The sequence below is a fragment of the Myotis daubentonii genome, chromosome 12, assembly GCF_963259705.1.
Source record: "Myotis daubentonii chromosome 12, mMyoDau2.1, whole genome shotgun sequence".
Lineage (NCBI taxonomy): Eukaryota > Metazoa > Chordata > Mammalia > Chiroptera > Vespertilionidae > Myotis > Myotis daubentonii.
Genome location: NC_081851.1, coordinates 55,572,422 through 55,588,730, shown reverse-complemented (window position 1 = coordinate 55,588,730; position 16,309 = coordinate 55,572,422). Strand labels below are relative to the sequence as shown.

The window sequence follows — 16,309 nt, the reverse complement described above, 5'->3', positions numbered from 1 at the left end:
TGTTCTAGGAGGAAAAGTAGAGAGAAATGGTGCCCAGATTCCTTAGCAGTACTGGGACAGGCAGGGCTCTGGTTTAGGTCCTAAGAGAGAATCCACTGGTCAGCTACTCAGGTATATGCCCATGTAGGGGAGACCAAAGGAGAAAGTGTTCCCTGAGTTCAAGGGTTGACAGCCTAGGTGGGATGTGGAGAGACAAATACATAATTCTCTGTGACATTGTGTTTGCCTGTATGGACTTCATGAGGTGACATCGGCGAGGCGTCCATGGAGAAGGTGAGGCCTTGAGCTGGCCCCGCAATAGTCAGGAGTTAGAGAAGAGGGGGAAAGAATGCATCAAGGTTCTGCAGCAAGAATGAGTTCACTGGTATGGGGAGCTCTGAAGAGAGGGGTTCACCAAGGCAAAAGGTACAAGACATGCTGAAGGTTAGTTGAAATCAAATTGCATGGGAGATGGAAACTAGAAATTAGACAGAGCTTATTTGCTCCTGATATGGTTGGAAATGGGTTAAGCTGTAGATGCTTAACCAGGGGAGTGGCAGGGTGCAGGTAATATTTTATGATGATTTATTCTGGTAGATGTGTGCAGACCCCTTTGGAAGGGAGCAGAGACACTGCTCCTGTTTTCCTCTTCATATTATTAATCTCCAACACAGGTGATAAATGATGGAGCCAGACCTAAGAGCCATGCATCTGACACAGAGCTTGGAGTAGTGAGGGTAGCATCACTTCTCATTTGTGATCAGCCAAATTAATGAGACAATGAGCCCATTAGAGAAAATGGGTGAGATAACAAAGGTTATGAAAAAATAATATTTAGGTATGATGTGGGGATGTGGCTAATCTGGTGGTTCTTGGACAGGGCTGGTTTATTTTGATGACTCCACAGAGCTAAGGGTTAAGTGGTTCTTCGTGGTTCTCCATACTTGCCTTTTCTCTGTCTGCTTTCCATCAGTAACAGACACTTTACAGGAGGAAGCGAGGTACAGTTAGGACAGCCAAGCCGGTCTGTGTTAGAGCTGCACGTTTATTGGAGAATGTAATGAGGAGGCACGTTTCTATGGCTGTGATTTTATATTTCTTCCCTCTCCGTACCTCCTGCCCTTCTTCCATTCCTTGAAATTGGGAGGGACAAGTAGAAGAACCCATGGAAGGCAGGCCCATGTCCAGGAGGAATGTGAGGTCACTGGGCAGGACAGGAGGAGAAGCACCCGGAGGAGTGAAGCTGCAAGCACAGCTGGGGTTCTCTCTGCCCCAGGTGCAGCCTCACTCTGCAGGTCACACACGGGCAAAGGTCATCTCCATGCTGTCCCCTACTTGGGGCCACGTAGTTTTCACTTTTCATTTATATCCCCCTCTCCTAGAATAAGCTTGACCTACTAATCAGGAGGCCCTGGTTTTCATTCTTGCCCTGTCCTGGACACGTGTGGACATCGGCAAATGGTCTACTCTCCCTGAATCTCTACTCCCTCATCTGCAAAAACTGGGAGGTGGGGGTGAAAGCATGGTTGTTGGAGACTGGGCATGTGTGTATATTAGGGCGGGGGGTAGGAGTCCCCTGAGGAGCTGCCTTTCCTTCCTCCCCAAACATGACTTCAGGAAGGGCAGGAAGAGAGGAGGTTGGGCAGACCACAGCTGCAGGTTGACCACCGTGTGTTTTTTGCATGCATGAATGGTGTGACCAGGAAGCCTGTGGTGTTTTCATCTGAATGTGTGCATTTGACTTACCTTGTGGATTTAGCTCCTTGAGCCCCTGCCCACATTCATATGGTGTCTCTTCCCCACATGCTTTTTTAAAAAATTTCAGAATCACAGAACTGATTGGTTACCACCCAGAGGAGCTGCTTGGCCGCTCAGCCTACGAGTTCTACCATGCACTGGACTCAGAGAACATGACCAAAAGTCACCAGAACCGTAAGTTCCTGGAGTGTCCCGTGTGGCTCCCTTGGGTCTGTGGAATTTGGCCTTGAGTGGGGTGTGACTGGTGAGGCAGGAGAAGACCTGGTCACCTCCCTTACAGAACCACTGTCTTATGCAGCAGTAAGATGTACCCTCGGGATGGTTTGATTAGAATTTGTTTTTACATGCCCTGGACCGGAATTGAACCCCGGACCCTCCAGTCCTTGGGATGTCTCTCTATCCACTGAGCCAAACCAGGCAGGGTCAGGATAGTTAGAGAACCAAGGCTGCCACCAGCCTATATGACAACTTAATGCAAATTAGACAAAGGACTCTTCCTCCAGGGGGACACACCCACACCAAGCCATGTGGCTTAGAGAATAGAAGGTGGGCTGAACCTCATTCCCCATCTCTGCTGAGCGCCCTTGCAGATGGAGTCCACAGTCTGCACAGCCTATGAAACAGCCCGGTAGAGGGTAACTGAGACACACAGTCACCTTGGGTTATGTGCTCTAGAAGTAAGTGCACCCATTCAGAGAAGAGGAGGGCTGGGGAAGTGCAGAAAGGAGAGGATAGGGCACTAGAGTTGGACACCTTGAATGAGAGGGGAGGATGAGACAGAAGGAAGGTAGCAGGGCCTTGATAGAAGTATTGAGGCAGGCCATGGTTCCCTAAGAGCTTGCTTGCTGGATCAAGAGAACTCAGTTGGAGGAGGCTGTCCAGCAACCCAGTGAGGCATATGGAGACTGCTTTGCAGCCAGAAAGAACCCTAGTTAGACCTTTCTGCAGTGGAAATGTTCTACATCCACATAGTCCACAGGCGGCCTATGCAGTACTCGAAATATGTCTAGGGAAACTATGGAGCTGAATTAAATTGAAGTCGCTACACTTGGCTAACGGCCACCATATTGGGCAGGGCAGTTCTAGTGCACTCACCTGGCCATATCCCCAGCTCAGGCTTCCCATTTGCAGGCAACCCAAGACGATTTTCTTGAGTCCATACAGCCATCAACATGCAAGGACTCTGGGTTTATAACCCTACACTCGGTCACTGAGGAATGATAGCACTGATCCCTGCCCTAAGGGATCTCATTTCTGAGGGAAAAGGAGGGCTGTGGGCTCCAAGGAAACCAGGTGGCTCATTCCTTCAACCACCGTAACTAGCACAGTGTTAGATACAGTACAAGCACCAAATGAATGATAAACCCAAAGGCATCAAACATATTTGGAAAAGAATGCTTCAACATAATTGCAGACAGAGGATTGTAGGACTGAAAACGGGTAAGTCTGCGAAGATTCCCCGTGGCTCCGCAGGTCTTGAGCTCCCAGGATTAGCTGTGGCCTGGTGTGGCAAGGAAGAAGAGGGAAGTCCAGCTATTCACCCTCTGTTCCTCAATCCACCCATCCATCCCAAGGTTAGGCTAGCGGAAGTTCAGAGTAGCTAGCCCATAAGCGGTATCTAATCACCATAATATTCTCTTACAGAGTAAGGTCTTGTCTTTCTATTTGGGTTTCTCTGCTGCTTCCTCGTGGCTTTTGGGTTTGATCTAACAGTGAACAGGAGCCTTGACGATATCTCAGAGAAGTTTCTCAGAAAACAAACGACCTAGACTCAGCCCCATTAACAGACCAGGGATCGGGGAGGCAGGTGGAGGTACCCTTATATGCCCAGCCCACAGGGGTGGGTGTGACCCAGTCCCAGCTTTGAAATTGCAGCTGTGGTTCCAGCCTGCACGTTGGGGTTCCTCATGCTTTTCTGCTCTGTGACTGTCCCTGACACTGGGACTCGGAGAACCGGGCTCTGGCCCAGCCCCCACAGGCTCCCCAGGGCCAGGCTTCCTGGACCTCCCCTCCTGTAGATGAAAAACCGGGGGAAAAGTCCAGCTTTTCTCATCAGCCAAGGGTGAAGTCAAAGCGAGGACGAACGTAAGTTTCTGGGAATTCTTGGCAGACAGTATTATACTTTATCTTCTGGGTGGGAAAATAGAGGAAAGAAACTATTTCCAAGGTAACAAAAATGATGACTTCTCTCTAGGCATATAAGAAGGATTTTTTTTTTATATCTTCCTTTTCTTAGAAAAGCTTTGATTCATATAAAAAGAGCTGGGATAAAAGTTTGTCACGTCAGTTTTCCGCTGACTCCAGGGAAAATGTGCTTTTTATTGAATCTGTGTATTTAAGCATTAGGCACACGTAAAGGTAACTCACAGCCCAAATGGAAATCACAGGCTCCCTTCTTCCCCTGGTGGAAGGAAGTAAAGCAGCTCTGAGCTCAGAGGCCTGTACCCAGCCAGCAAGCCCAGATCCAGCACAGGGAAATCTGCCTCCGCCTCTCTCTCTCCCTCGCTGGGTTTGTGCAGATATAATCGCACCACAGACCCACACGGATGCTGTGAAATAGCTGGAGGCCAGGTTTGAGGCTGGTCCACGTTGACACACCAGCACCCTGAATGTCCGCACCCATATATCTTAGCCTGTGAATGCTCACGTTTGAAATTGCTGGGGAAGCTCAGCCCTCAAACCAGATTCAGATAATTGAAAGCCATCGTTCCCAAATGGATTAGTAATTTATACATCGTTAGTCTCCGAGGGGAGGGGCTGGGGGGTTGGTTTCTCTTTGTTGTGTGAGCACATTATGTGCTCTTAGGAAAACAAGATTAAAGGTCATAAAAAGCCTATCTACCAAGTAGCAGGCCCCGCACGGAGGCTGGCACTAATGAGCAGATGATTAGAAGGTGGGCCTAATTATATTCTACTGGCAGAGCAGGCCCTCGCCTGCAATCGCTAGAAATGCAGTTAAAACCTTTGCTCGCTGCACAGTTTCATCAAGAATAAGAGCCCTGAGTTTTGTCTGCCTTAAGAGCCGTCTAAATAAGTTAACTCCAGCCACTTGAAATTGTGCAAGGGTCGTTTCACTGCCACAGGGGAGCCTCAGTGGCACAGATAACGGGAAGTCAGGGGAGAACAGAGTTATTTCTTTGGCTGAAGAGCCCACGACAATTCAGGACAGGAGCTGCCCGTATGAGTGACTTTGCGGAGGAGGTGGCTTTTCCTATAGAGCATTTGTCAGTGACATTCAGTCCGCATTCTTGCACCTAATAAGCCAAATTTGGCCCTCAGTACAAACAGCTGTGGTAGCTAATAATGATTATCTCATTACTATAATTTTTATCGCATTCCATTTTGCGGGTGAAGAAACCAAAACCAAGAGAGAGTATTCTTTTCCCCAAGTGCCCAGGCTAGCAAGATCTCCTGGTCCTTCCCCTATGCCTCTTTCCAATTCTTTGCGATTGGGGCGGGCGGGGGGGGGGGGGCAGTCTGAAGAATGAATTCCCAAGAAATAGAAGTAACTGGGCAGTTCAGGAAACCACCAGAAATTCTAACATTAAGTGGACTTTTGTTTAAAGGGAGTTATTGATTCCTTTTTAATGGAAGCGGATAGAGCATTCTGGACTGGGGAAGAGGACAGTCTGGGATGTGGGACCCCTTCACTACTGTCTTTATACCGTACGCACAAAAGTTAAATGAACATTTAGGATGATCTGGAATTGGAAAGATGTCTTAAGCATGCAGCCTCGCTGGGCAGCTGGAAAGAGGAGGAGTGGGAAGGTCTTATCACGGTTTTGAAGAGGCTGAGTGTAGGCTGTGTGTGTGGCGGGTGAGGGGCGGGGGTTGCAGAGGGCAAGCCCTTACCTCTGCCTTTGCTACGGGTCACACGTCTTCTGTGGCTCTATGGTGGCAGGCCTGACAGATGACCTGGAAGGGTCAAGCATATTGTTTAAAAACTATTCACTCACAAGCTTTTAGTATTGGTAGTGGGTCTGCTCCAAAGGGCTACCCTGAGGACAGGCTTTTTCCACACTGCTTGCAAGCACCCACCCCCAACCTGGAGAGCTTGACAGAGGCTCCCCCTGGGACCCTGTCGGGGGCTCCCTGGGGGAAAGTAGGACAGAGCCAATGGGTGAGCAGACTTGTCAAGGAACTGGCAATGGGCCACTTCCTCCCTTGGATAGCCTTGGGCAAGTCACGTAAGCCCTCTGGCCCTCCTCTCCCTATATTTAACACGAAGAGTTGGGTGCGATGATCTCTAAGCTCCAGTCTTCATGGTCTGGTGCCTAGTCCTGTCCATTTCCCCAAAGACTGCCCTCCCGTGGGGTCTTCAGCCCCCCACCTCCCGGACCTCAGGTTGCTTCTCCTCCCATAGTGTGTACCAAGGGCCAGGTGGTGAGCGGCCAGTACCGGATGCTGGCGAAGCATGGGGGCTACGTGTGGCTGGAGACGCAGGGGACAGTCATCTACAACCCACGCAACCTGCAGCCCCAGTGCATCATGTGTGTGAACTACGTCCTGAGGTGAGTGTGGGAGGACCAGTGGGGCATGGGCTGTGAGCTCCCCACACTGAGGATGGCAGGTCCCAGAACGCCCAGCCTCTCCTCTCCGCAGGCTCTCTGTCAGCTCTCTGTGGTGCGGGTCCTCAGGACCCAGAGGACTTCCATGGATGGTGCGGGAACAGTGGGTCACTTGGGACTTCCCCTTCCCAGTGCTTCTCTTCCCCTTTCCCTAGTCTCTCATCTGTGCCAGGCCTCTCTCTGACCCACGTGGGGAGGCAGACAGAACAAAGTCATTCCTTGACTTTGTTCCTCTGTAGCCCCTGGGAAGAGAGCTGGGTAAAGTCATTGCTGGAGTGAAACATACACAAATCTACACACCCGGGTACACCATGCAGTGCCTGCCCGTACAGCAGGATCCAAGACAGACTCATGGTCTGAGGGCACTCTCCATGTTGCTGCCTCAACTCCAGATTCCATTGTGTGGTTCTTCAAGACATGACGACACAGTGTCCGTACCCACGCATGTGGCTGAGAGGCTCAGCCGTCGGGGTGTCCCTGGGTCGCGGGACAAAAGGATCTCGCTAGAAACGTGGCAGGCCTGACGCAGCCTCTTGTCCCCTCAGTGAGATTGAGAAGAACGACGTGGTGTTCTCCATGGACCAGACGGAATCCCTGTTCAAGCCGCACCTGATGGCCATGAACAGCATCTTTGAGAACAGCGACGAGGTGGCCGTGTCCGAGAAGAGTCACTTCCTGTTCACCAAACTGAAGGAGGAGCCGGAGGAGCTGGCCCAGCTGGCGCCCACTGCGGGAGATGCCATCATTTCTCTGGACTTCGGTGGGTGCCCCTCCACTGAGCTGGGGGACGTCGAACTCTCTTGAGTGGGGGAGGTTTTTACGGTCACAGGCCTCCCTGGCTACAGCTTTCCCTTAACCAGCGGCACCCTGTTCCTTCCCCGAGTCTTGCTAATCATCTGTTAGTGGTCAGACTGGTCTGTACTGGATGCAAAAACACAACGCATGCACCTGGCACGGAGTAAGACCACAAAGTGCCGAGCGGGAGGTGGGGGAGGACAGGTTGCAGGGGACTGCCTGGAGGAGTCGCATCTCCACCACAGGGGCAGGAGCCTGCCCTGACAGCAAGAGCTGCTCGGAGGTCACTGGCACGATTTCACAGCGAGGGCAGCGCTTCACCTGGGCCTTGAGGGACAAATTGCTTTTTGGGAAGAGGCCTGAACTGAAATAATGTTGGGAGAAATAATTCCAGAAAAGATTCAGGCCCAGATTTAGCCCCCGTAGGCACTACTTCTTTAAAACGTGTGCCTGTCTCACAGGGACTGAGTCCTTGTCGCCACAGAGAGAGTTTTCAGGCCTCCCCGATCCACACTGGAAGCATCTTCACGTGTCCCAGGGCCCTTGCTCCCCATGTGGGACCCGCAGCCTGGCCGTGCTGCTGAAGGAATAGGTGCAGCACCTGTGCTCGCCCTGTTACCTGTGTCCCCGAGAGTCCACGAGAGAAGCAACAGAGGATCGTAGAGGACAATCGGGGGCAAGAAGGCTCTCAGCCTCCGTTCACTGAGGCTGACTGCCCTCTGTCCTCTCCTAACCTCTCATCTACATGCTGGGCTGCTCTTCGAGGAAGAGCAGCTCCTAATTCACTTAGTCTCTGACAAGTAAGTGCTCCAGGAGGGTATCCCCTTGAAAGGGAGCCGGTACATTGAGCCGGAGCCCCAGTTAAAGGCCCCTTTGTCCCAGTCAAGCTTCCAGGGCTGAGGGCCCAGCCCAGGCATGACTTCCAGAAGCTGTGGGGATTTCTTGTGCATCCTTTGGGCTTTTCTCTGTCCTCGGGGGTTTTCCATGGACCGGACGAATCCCTGTTAACCAAGCCAGACTCTTGTCTCCACAGGAAACCAGAGCTTCGAGGAGTCATCAGCCTATGGCGACACCTTACTGGCCCCCAACCAGTCGTGGGCTGAGGAGCTGAGGAACCACATTGCCCAGAGTGAGGCCAGCCTGCCTGCCTTCACCATGCCCCAGGCGGCCGCCCCGGGGGACACCAGCCCCAGCGCCACCAGCAGCAGCTGCTCCACGGTGAGTCCCCTGGAGTGAGGCCACGGAGAGGGCAGGCTCCTCCTCTGGCTACTGCTGTATGGCCGGTCAGTCTAGACAGAAGTAATGCCCTCCTCCTACTCAAGTTATGCTAGAGTCCCGTAGAGAGGTGGTGACACATGCCTGCAGGTACTCTAGCTGTTTGCTTGCTGTCAGTATCCAGTCCCGCCCCCACCTAAATGACAAGCTCCCGGAAGGCAGGGGCTGAGTGGCACACAGTTTGACCCCCAGCTCTGTCCCTGCTCAGGGCACAGACCTGTAGTCTCCAGAGCTCTGCTGGCCATGGCCTTTATCCCACTGGCTCCTCAGGACAGGCTCATTTGATGAGGTGACTGAGGTGCAGAGAGGTTGATGAATGGACATAATTCACACAGCTCACAGGGAGTGGCCTCGCTACAAGTACTTGTTGGGTGGGACGGAGTTGGTCTGTGGGCTAAGAATGTACTTCTCCTTCTACCTTGGATGTTGGGGAGACCAGTGTCATACTCTTGACATAGTCCCTTCCCTCCTGGCCCCCAGCCCGGCAGCCCTGAGGACTATTACACGTCTCTGAATGACGATCTGAAGATAGAGGTGATTGAGAAGCTTTTTGCCATGGATACAGAGGCAAAGGACCAGTGCAGCACCCAGGTAGGCAGCCACGGAGAAGTTGGGCTGGTGTGCCTGCCAGCGGGCGGCGGAGAAGGCTCAGGCCCGGTCTTGCAGCTGCACCCCTTTGTGACAGAGACCAGTGAAGATGCTGGACCATGGTCCCTAACTGGATGAGGGTGCAGGGAAGTGGAGCCTGTGGAGGTCCCTCCTCCCACTTCACCCTCTGCTTTACCTGTGTCAATCCAGCTCTTCTACCTGTAACTCTCACCTTGTTTATCTCCTACTCCCTGAGGGAGCTCCCTTAGTGCACACGAAGACCAAAACTACGACCGAACGTTTCTTCGGAGAAGCCCAACATTTAAAAAGTACATCCAGATGTATGAGACATTTATAAGCAAAGGGAACATTTACTCCCTTCAAGAAGTTAGGAGTCTTTGAAATACTATTTTAGTTTAACTGCATTTAAAAATGATATCGGAGCCCTGGCTGATTTGGCTCAGTGGATAGAGCATCGGCCTGTGGACCAAAGGGTCCTGGGTTCGATTCCGGTCAAGAGCACATATCTCTCTGGCCCAGGACCTCGTTGGGGCTTGTGCAGGAGGCAACCAATCAATGTGTTTCTCTCACATTGATGTTTCTCTCTGTCTTTCTTTCTCTCTTCCACTCTCCCTAAAAATCAATGGAAAAATATCGTTGGGCAAGGATCAACACACAAAAATAAAAATGATACCAGAATCAAATTTTTATTTACATGTTACTTTACAGGAAAGCACTTATTACAGAAAGCCAAATGCTCTTGCAAAAACTGTCTTGCTCTGTGTCTCCTCAGCTGGATTTCAATGAGCTGGACTTGGAGACACTGGCACCCTACATCCCCATGGACGGGGAGGACTTCCAGCTGAGCCCCATCTGCCCCGAGGAGAAGCTCTCGCCCGAGAACCCGCAGTTCCTCCCGCAGCACTGCGTCAGCACCATGACCAGCATCTTCCAGCCGCTGGCCCCCGTGCCCGCTCCCGGCCCCTTCCTCCTGGACAAGTACCAGCAGCAGCTGGAGAGCAAGAAGACGGAGCCTGAGCACCAGCCCATGTCCTCCATCTTCTTCGATGGCGGGAGCAAGGTGTCCCTGCCATCGTGCTGTGGCCAGGCCAGCACCCCTCTCTCTTCTTTGGGGGGCATATTCAACACACAGTGGCCCCCTGATCCACCCTTACATTCCAGGCCCCCCAAGTGGCCTGGAGGAGATCAGCACGCGGAGGCTTTGGGGATATCACCATCTGGGCCCCCCGTCTCCTCCCCGCAGCTCTCCATGTTCAAGAAGAGGTGAGTGGCAGTGATCTTTGGCTGCTTCAGCAAAGGCTGGGCTGAAAAGAGAGGGGACGGGGGGGAGCCCACTAGGAGGTGATCTGGGGCCCAGAGAGACTTCCTGCCCCATCACCAACTCCTGCTCCACCGTGGCTGGTCCTCCAATGAGCCCTGCTCTGATCCAGGAGCTTAGGCTGAGAGGAGTCACCACGAGGTCTGGGAGGCCTCGAGTGCAATGTTTTTATCAGAGTGGAGGGGCCCAAGAGGTGACTAAGGACAGGAAAAGGGAGAGAACTAGCTTGTCCCCCCTTGCACACCCAGTCTCTCTCCCCAGAGCACCCTAAAGGACCTTGCTTACCTGGGCAGTGGTTCTCTGTTTCCTCCTGGAACCCTGGTTGAGAAAAGAAAAAGATGCGCATGCCTTTTGGACATCCAGCATTGCCTTCCCTGTCCTCCTCCTCCTCCTCCTCCTGGCTCCTTCAGATCTCCCCAACAAGCTCCATTCCACCAGCTGGGAGCTCCCGGGGCTGAAGCACAATGGGTGGCATATGACCTCCGCTCCCAGGGCACATTAGTTACACTGCCCTGGGGCATGTGCCCGTGAGAGAGCAGCCTCACTCGTCCGAGGGGGAGCAGCTTGGCAGGGAGAGATGGGGCAGAAGAAACCCTCCTAAAGACTGACGCCACCCAGCTGGGCCGCTGCACCCGAGGTCAGGCCTGGAGGCTGCCTGGGTCCCGCTGGGCTGGCGGCACATGTGACTTGAACCTTTGGCATCTCGGCAGGTGGGGAGACTGGGGAAGAGCAGCGGAGTGCAGCTCGGGCCCTGAGGCCCACACCCTTCCTCTGAGCCTCTGCCCTTTGGGTCAGACGTATTAGTTCTGGAAGGGCCCTCCAAAGGCCCTGCATGGTGTGGGGCTCCAGACCCCCTCACAGCCCACTCTCTTGGGCTTGGCAGGTCTGCAAAGGGCTTCAGGCCTCAGGGCCCAGACGCGATGAGCCCGGCCATGGTAGCCCTCTCCAACAAGCTGAAGCTGAAGCGACAGCTGGAGTATGAGGAGCAAGCCTTCCCGGACATGAGTGGGGTGAGCCATCTCCTGACTGGCGCTGCCTTGGGTCAGGCTGGGCAGGGAATCGGGGCTGAGAGCAGAGGGCCCATCTGGCAGGCAGCTCTCACTCTGAGGCTCAGTGGCCAGCCAGGGGCAGCAGGGCGGGGTGGGGCAGTGGCCTCTCGGTCAGCTGCTCTGAGGCCACCCACCCCGACTCAGTCTGACGACGAGTTCTCTGGCCCTCTCCCCTCTACATCTGCCCCTCTCACCCCCAGGGGGACCCTCCAGGAGGCAGCCCTTCACATCTGATGTGGAAAAGGATGAAGAGCCTCAGGGGCTGCGGGAACTGCCCTCCGATACCTGACAAGCGGCTGAGCGCCAATGTCCCCAGTGGTGAGCAGCAGGCCGGGCCCCCCTGGGGTCAGGTGGCGGTGTCTGCAGGTGGAAGGGCTGGGCGGGGGCGCTCAGGGGCACATCTCGGTTCTTCCACTCACCACCTGCCCTACCATCCCTCCTTCCACGCACACAGCTTCCCCTTTCCACTCTGGCTCAAACGACACCATCAGGAGCCTGGGTGTCGAGGCCCGGGGGCTGGCTCTGAGCACCTTCTGTGAAGGCAGGGAGGGTGCTGGGGGCATCACTGTCTCTCCCCTCCTCGGGCTGGCACTGCCCTCACACTCCAACACTGATCTTTCAGATGAGTTCACCCACAATCCCATGAGGGGCCCAAGTCAGCCTCTGAGACACCTGCCACCACCACAGCCTCCGTCCGCCATGAGCCCCGAGGAGAGCGCCAAGAGTAGGTTCCCCCCGCAGTGCTGCGCTTTTCAGTACCAGGACTACAGTCTGCCCTCGGCTCACAAGGCGGCAGGTGGGTGCCCCAGGGCCTGCAGCCTCTGTGCCAGCGTCTGTGGTGTGTGGGAGGGGTGAGGGCCAGGGGGTGGACATCCCAAGGCGGCCCGTCTCCACTCAGCATGACTTGCTGCCCTGAAAGGCCGCTGCCGTAAGCAGTGCAAGCCCTCCTTCCCAGAAGAGTTGCAGCAGGGGCTGGAAGGCCATCTGCCTACAGGGTTTTAGAAGGAGCCTTACAACAATCAGGTGACATCCAGGGCTCTTAGGTCCAAAAAGCCCTCGAGCCTGTGTCTTTTCCTCGGTTCATGCTGCTGAATTGCCTCATGTCCCACTGGCCTCTGGGGCATCCCTCTGCGTTCAGGTGGGAGCTGAGCTGAGGACATGTGCGGGAAACATGCTGCCAGGGGCTCTGGGAAAGGTCACCCTCGTTCAGGTGGGAGCTGAGCTGAGGACATGTGCGGGAAACATGCTGCCAGGGGCTCTGGGAAAGGTCACCCTGCTGGCCCTTCTGGAGGGTTAGTCACCTGGTGCCTGCCCTCGGTCCTGGGCCTCCTAGGTCAGTTACCATCTTGGGAAACAGAGATGTTGTCACAAAAGATTGCATAAACATAGTGGCAGGACGTGCTGGAACATACCGGACCCCTGCCCTCAAAGCGGGTACTTTCCTCAGCACTAGGGTTTGGGGAGATCGCTATTCAGTGCTTCAGAACCCAGACTCCAGCACCACCAGACAGCCCTGGGCTTGAATCCCAGCTGTACTCTCCCAGCCACGCCTTTGCGTGGGAGGCTTGCATTCAGTAAATAACTGGCATTGTCCTGCCTGCTGTGAGCCCACGAGTTTCCTTGAGCCTTAGAAATCAGGGGGAGACTATTTCTGACAGCACGTACAAGAAGGGGGCTCCAGAGGCCTGAGACCCACCCCGTCCACAGGGAGTGAGGTCCAGGGGACCGAGGGAAGGGGCCCAAAGAAGGGCTTCCAGGCTGTCCTCGGGTCCCTGGGCCTCCTTCCGGGGAATGGGGTTTGGGTGCTAAGAGATTCCCCTTGCAATGTGTGTGCATGTTTGTGCATCCATGTGTGTGCAGGCAGCAGCCAGTTCAGAATTCCCTTTCCACTCGGCCTTCCCTCCCTGTTGCCATGCGCGGTGACACAGGTCAGGCGCTTCCTGATGTCTCCTCCTCCAAGGCCAAGAAGCCTTGTGGGCTCCCTCCACACAACACCCTCTAGCTGCTGTCTGCACCGCACACTTCTCTCTCCCGTGGGGCTCAGCACCCCACCTAGTGCTAAGGGTCCGCCCGGATAAGATTGCATTGAAGAAACAGAGTGAAGTTAGGGCTGCCCTATCTATAACCCCGAGTCACAAAAACTGGAAAATGCCTCTTGCTCTCCGCAGCGCCCTTCTCATCCCTGCCAGCCTCTTATGGAATAGAGCCTTTTCCGGATGTCCGGTTTGGTTTTTAAAATACGGTACCAACCATTCTTTCAGGTATGGCAAGCCGGCTGCTCGGGCCCTCGTTTGAGCCCTACCTGCTGCCCGAACTGACCAGATATGACTGTGAGGTGAACGTTCCTGTGCCAGGAAGCTCCACGCTCCTGCAAGGAGGGGACCTTCTCAGAGCCCTGGACCAGGGCACCTGAAGCAGGGCCTTCCGCCAGGGCAGGTGTCTCTGCCGGGCCATCCGCCAGCTTCACTCTCTGCATCTATTTTTGCAACTAGGTATCTCTAACACCAACACACTTTTTACAAGGTGTACGTAACCTGGCAGACTTGCCCAGGTTACCACGTAATGGCCTTTTCCTGAAGATACTCACTTTAGTATCCATATTTTTAAAGTACACGATGGTTTTACCTGCTGTGTTTTACTCTGTCAATGAAAATGTTCTTAAATTTTGTAAGATTTCCCCCCAACTTCAATTGCTTCTAATTTATATTATCCAGAGGCCTCTCTCTTTCTCTCTCTCTCTCGCACACACAATATTCACACTAACAAGTTGGGTGTCTGTTTGTAGGGAAAGCTTTGGCTTCACTGAACTAAAAAGATGTTGTTGCCAAAGAGAAAATGATTTTTGCTTTCCACGCTTGATTTGTGGCCTTGCTCCCTCGCACGGCCCTTCTCCTTTAAAACTAATCACTATAATTGGTAATTTCAGCCTTTTTCAAAAACCAACTCTTTGCTCTAATTTTGATGACTTTTGGTGAAAAATAAGAAATGTGAAGGGTGAAGTCCAGTGTATGTGCTTATCTGTGAGAGTTGCACAGGGAGGCTTTTCCTAAACTCTTTGGTGTTTTCTTCTCTCCCCAACCCCCCACATTCAGTGGGTTTTTTTTAAATTTATATCTGGGTTAAGTGTTTATCATATATATGGGTACTTTGTAATATCTAAAAACTTAGAAACGGAAGTGGAATCCTGCTCACAAAATCACTTTAGATCTTTTTAAGCCCGTTCCTGCCGACACCGCAGCATTGTAAGGCACCCCCAGGCCGTGCTAACGCTGCTCGAGGTTGCTCTGTGGGCTTTTGCTTTTGGGATCTGCCATAGCGTGACAATCCATCCAAGGAGTGGAATCATTAAGTGGGAGCATTGCGAGCTGTCTTTTCCTCATGTCCTCTGTGTATTATGTATGTATGTATATATTATTATTGCTGCCAAGAGGGTCTGATGGCATATCATGTGTTAAGGGTGTGGGCTGGGCAAATCCAAGGGAGAGGAAGTGCTTTAACTTTTCTTAAGGTCTTGTTGCTGGCCCTTCAAGTGCACTGAGCTATGTGACTCTAATGGGCTTTCATGTGGCACACTGGGATATTTCTAAACCTGCCCTGAGACGGTTTAGATGGGAATTCACGAAAGGAAGGAAGGATTCAGAAACGGGGTAGTGACCAGGCCATGTCTTCCCAGCTGACCACCTTGGAGCACATGGAGCTGGGCTGAGAGAAGGGCAGCCGGTGCTGACCAGCCTGGCCCAGTGCCCTCCCTCAGATCCCCCTGCAAGGCCGAGCTGCGGGGGCCCCCACTGACGAGCAGCCTGCAGACCTGGGGACAGCCCAGCCCCAGGCCCTCCCGGGTCTGGTTGTCACTTGAAGTGACTTGTGTAGGTAGGAAGCACTGGAAATAGTGTTCTCAGAGCACTTTAACTCACTGCGTAAGAGGGACTACACCTTTGGTTTCTAAACACCAATCACGTAGAACTCACCTGTCCTGGGCACAATGAAGACGTTTCTAGAAACACACACCCAAAGCACAACAGGCCAAGCACTGGGCCAGCCGGGGTGGACTAATTGTCTAAACACAAATGTAAGTTGTATGAGAAATACTATCTACTCAGTGTGTTGCCCAAATGTACGTAAGCACTGCAGCTTTGCCCCGCGTGGCGACAGAGCCCGGAGGGCCACGGCCAGGTAAACTGGGGTTGGATTCCTGTGTGCGCTGCCTCGGCCGTGAGGGTGGCTCACCCTTGCAGTTTTACTAAAACACTCTGAGAAATATTCTGAGCTTCAATATTAACTTTACCTGTCAATGTAACGATTTCATGTACATTATTATTTTGTTGAATTCCTACTGACATTATTACTGTATGGGAGCTTAACTTTATAAGGAAATGTATTTTGACACTGATATCTTATTAAAGTATTCTGATCCTACCCCTGCTGTTTCCTGTGGATTTGTGATGGGTCACCCCGACAGAGAGCAAAGGATTTATTAAATAGTTTCCCAAAAATGGACATTGGCACTGACCTTCAGGAGACAAACGAAGCCAGACGACAGGAGGATGGGTGAAGGGAGGGAGACTAATATTAATACTTGGCAACTGCTGAGACTGAAGGCCATGTTATCCCGTCCATGTTTCTATCTGCCACTGGCCCTTTTTGTAGCCAATGGGAGACCCGAGGGGAAAAGGCAGGTCCCTGCTTTCAGGAAACGACATGAAGCACTTAGAGAGCCCAGCCGGCCTGCATGTGTGGACACTCTGGGCTCTCGCAGTCAGAAAGGACTTCCGTCTGAAGGTGGCGGGGGCTCAAGTGGGGACTTCCCAGGTAGAATGTGACTGGGAAGGGCAAAGAAAGAAAATAAAACAACAAAAACTCAGCCAGAGACAGAGCACAGTGAAAGCTCCAAATTGGAGATGCACATGATGGGTTCCCTAATTCACATTTTACTTTCCCAAATCATGTCCTACTGAGGA

At 53.0% G+C, this 16,309-nt stretch overlaps 1 protein-coding gene across 3 annotated transcripts in view; it reads left to right on the top strand.

Moving 5' to 3' along the window:
• The window catches only part of EPAS1 (endothelial PAS domain protein 1), an 80,077-nt gene extending 64,310 nt beyond the window's left edge, over nucleotides 1–15,767 (top strand). For 2 of the 3 annotated variants that reach the window (XM_059659934.1, XM_059659935.1), the window contains exons 7-16: nucleotides 1,805–1,911; nucleotides 6,101–6,248; nucleotides 6,851–7,065; nucleotides 8,134–8,318; nucleotides 8,856–8,966; nucleotides 9,757–10,247; nucleotides 11,186–11,312; nucleotides 11,552–11,669; nucleotides 11,974–12,147; nucleotides 13,613–15,767. In XM_059659934.1, coding sequence (XP_059515917.1) covers nucleotides 1,805–1,911; nucleotides 6,101–6,248; nucleotides 6,851–7,065; nucleotides 8,134–8,318; nucleotides 8,856–8,966; nucleotides 9,757–10,247; nucleotides 11,186–11,312; nucleotides 11,552–11,669; nucleotides 11,974–12,147; nucleotides 13,613–13,764 — 1,828 coding nt within the window. In that variant the 3' untranslated portion in view covers nucleotides 13,765–15,767. The remainder of the gene's footprint in view (nucleotides 1–1,804; nucleotides 1,912–6,100; nucleotides 6,249–6,850; nucleotides 7,066–8,133; nucleotides 8,319–8,855; nucleotides 8,967–9,756; nucleotides 10,248–11,185; nucleotides 11,313–11,551; nucleotides 11,670–11,973; nucleotides 12,148–13,612) is intronic. The other variant, XM_059659936.1, reaches the window with a different exon arrangement.
• Nucleotides 15,768–16,309: the final 542 nt, after the last annotated feature.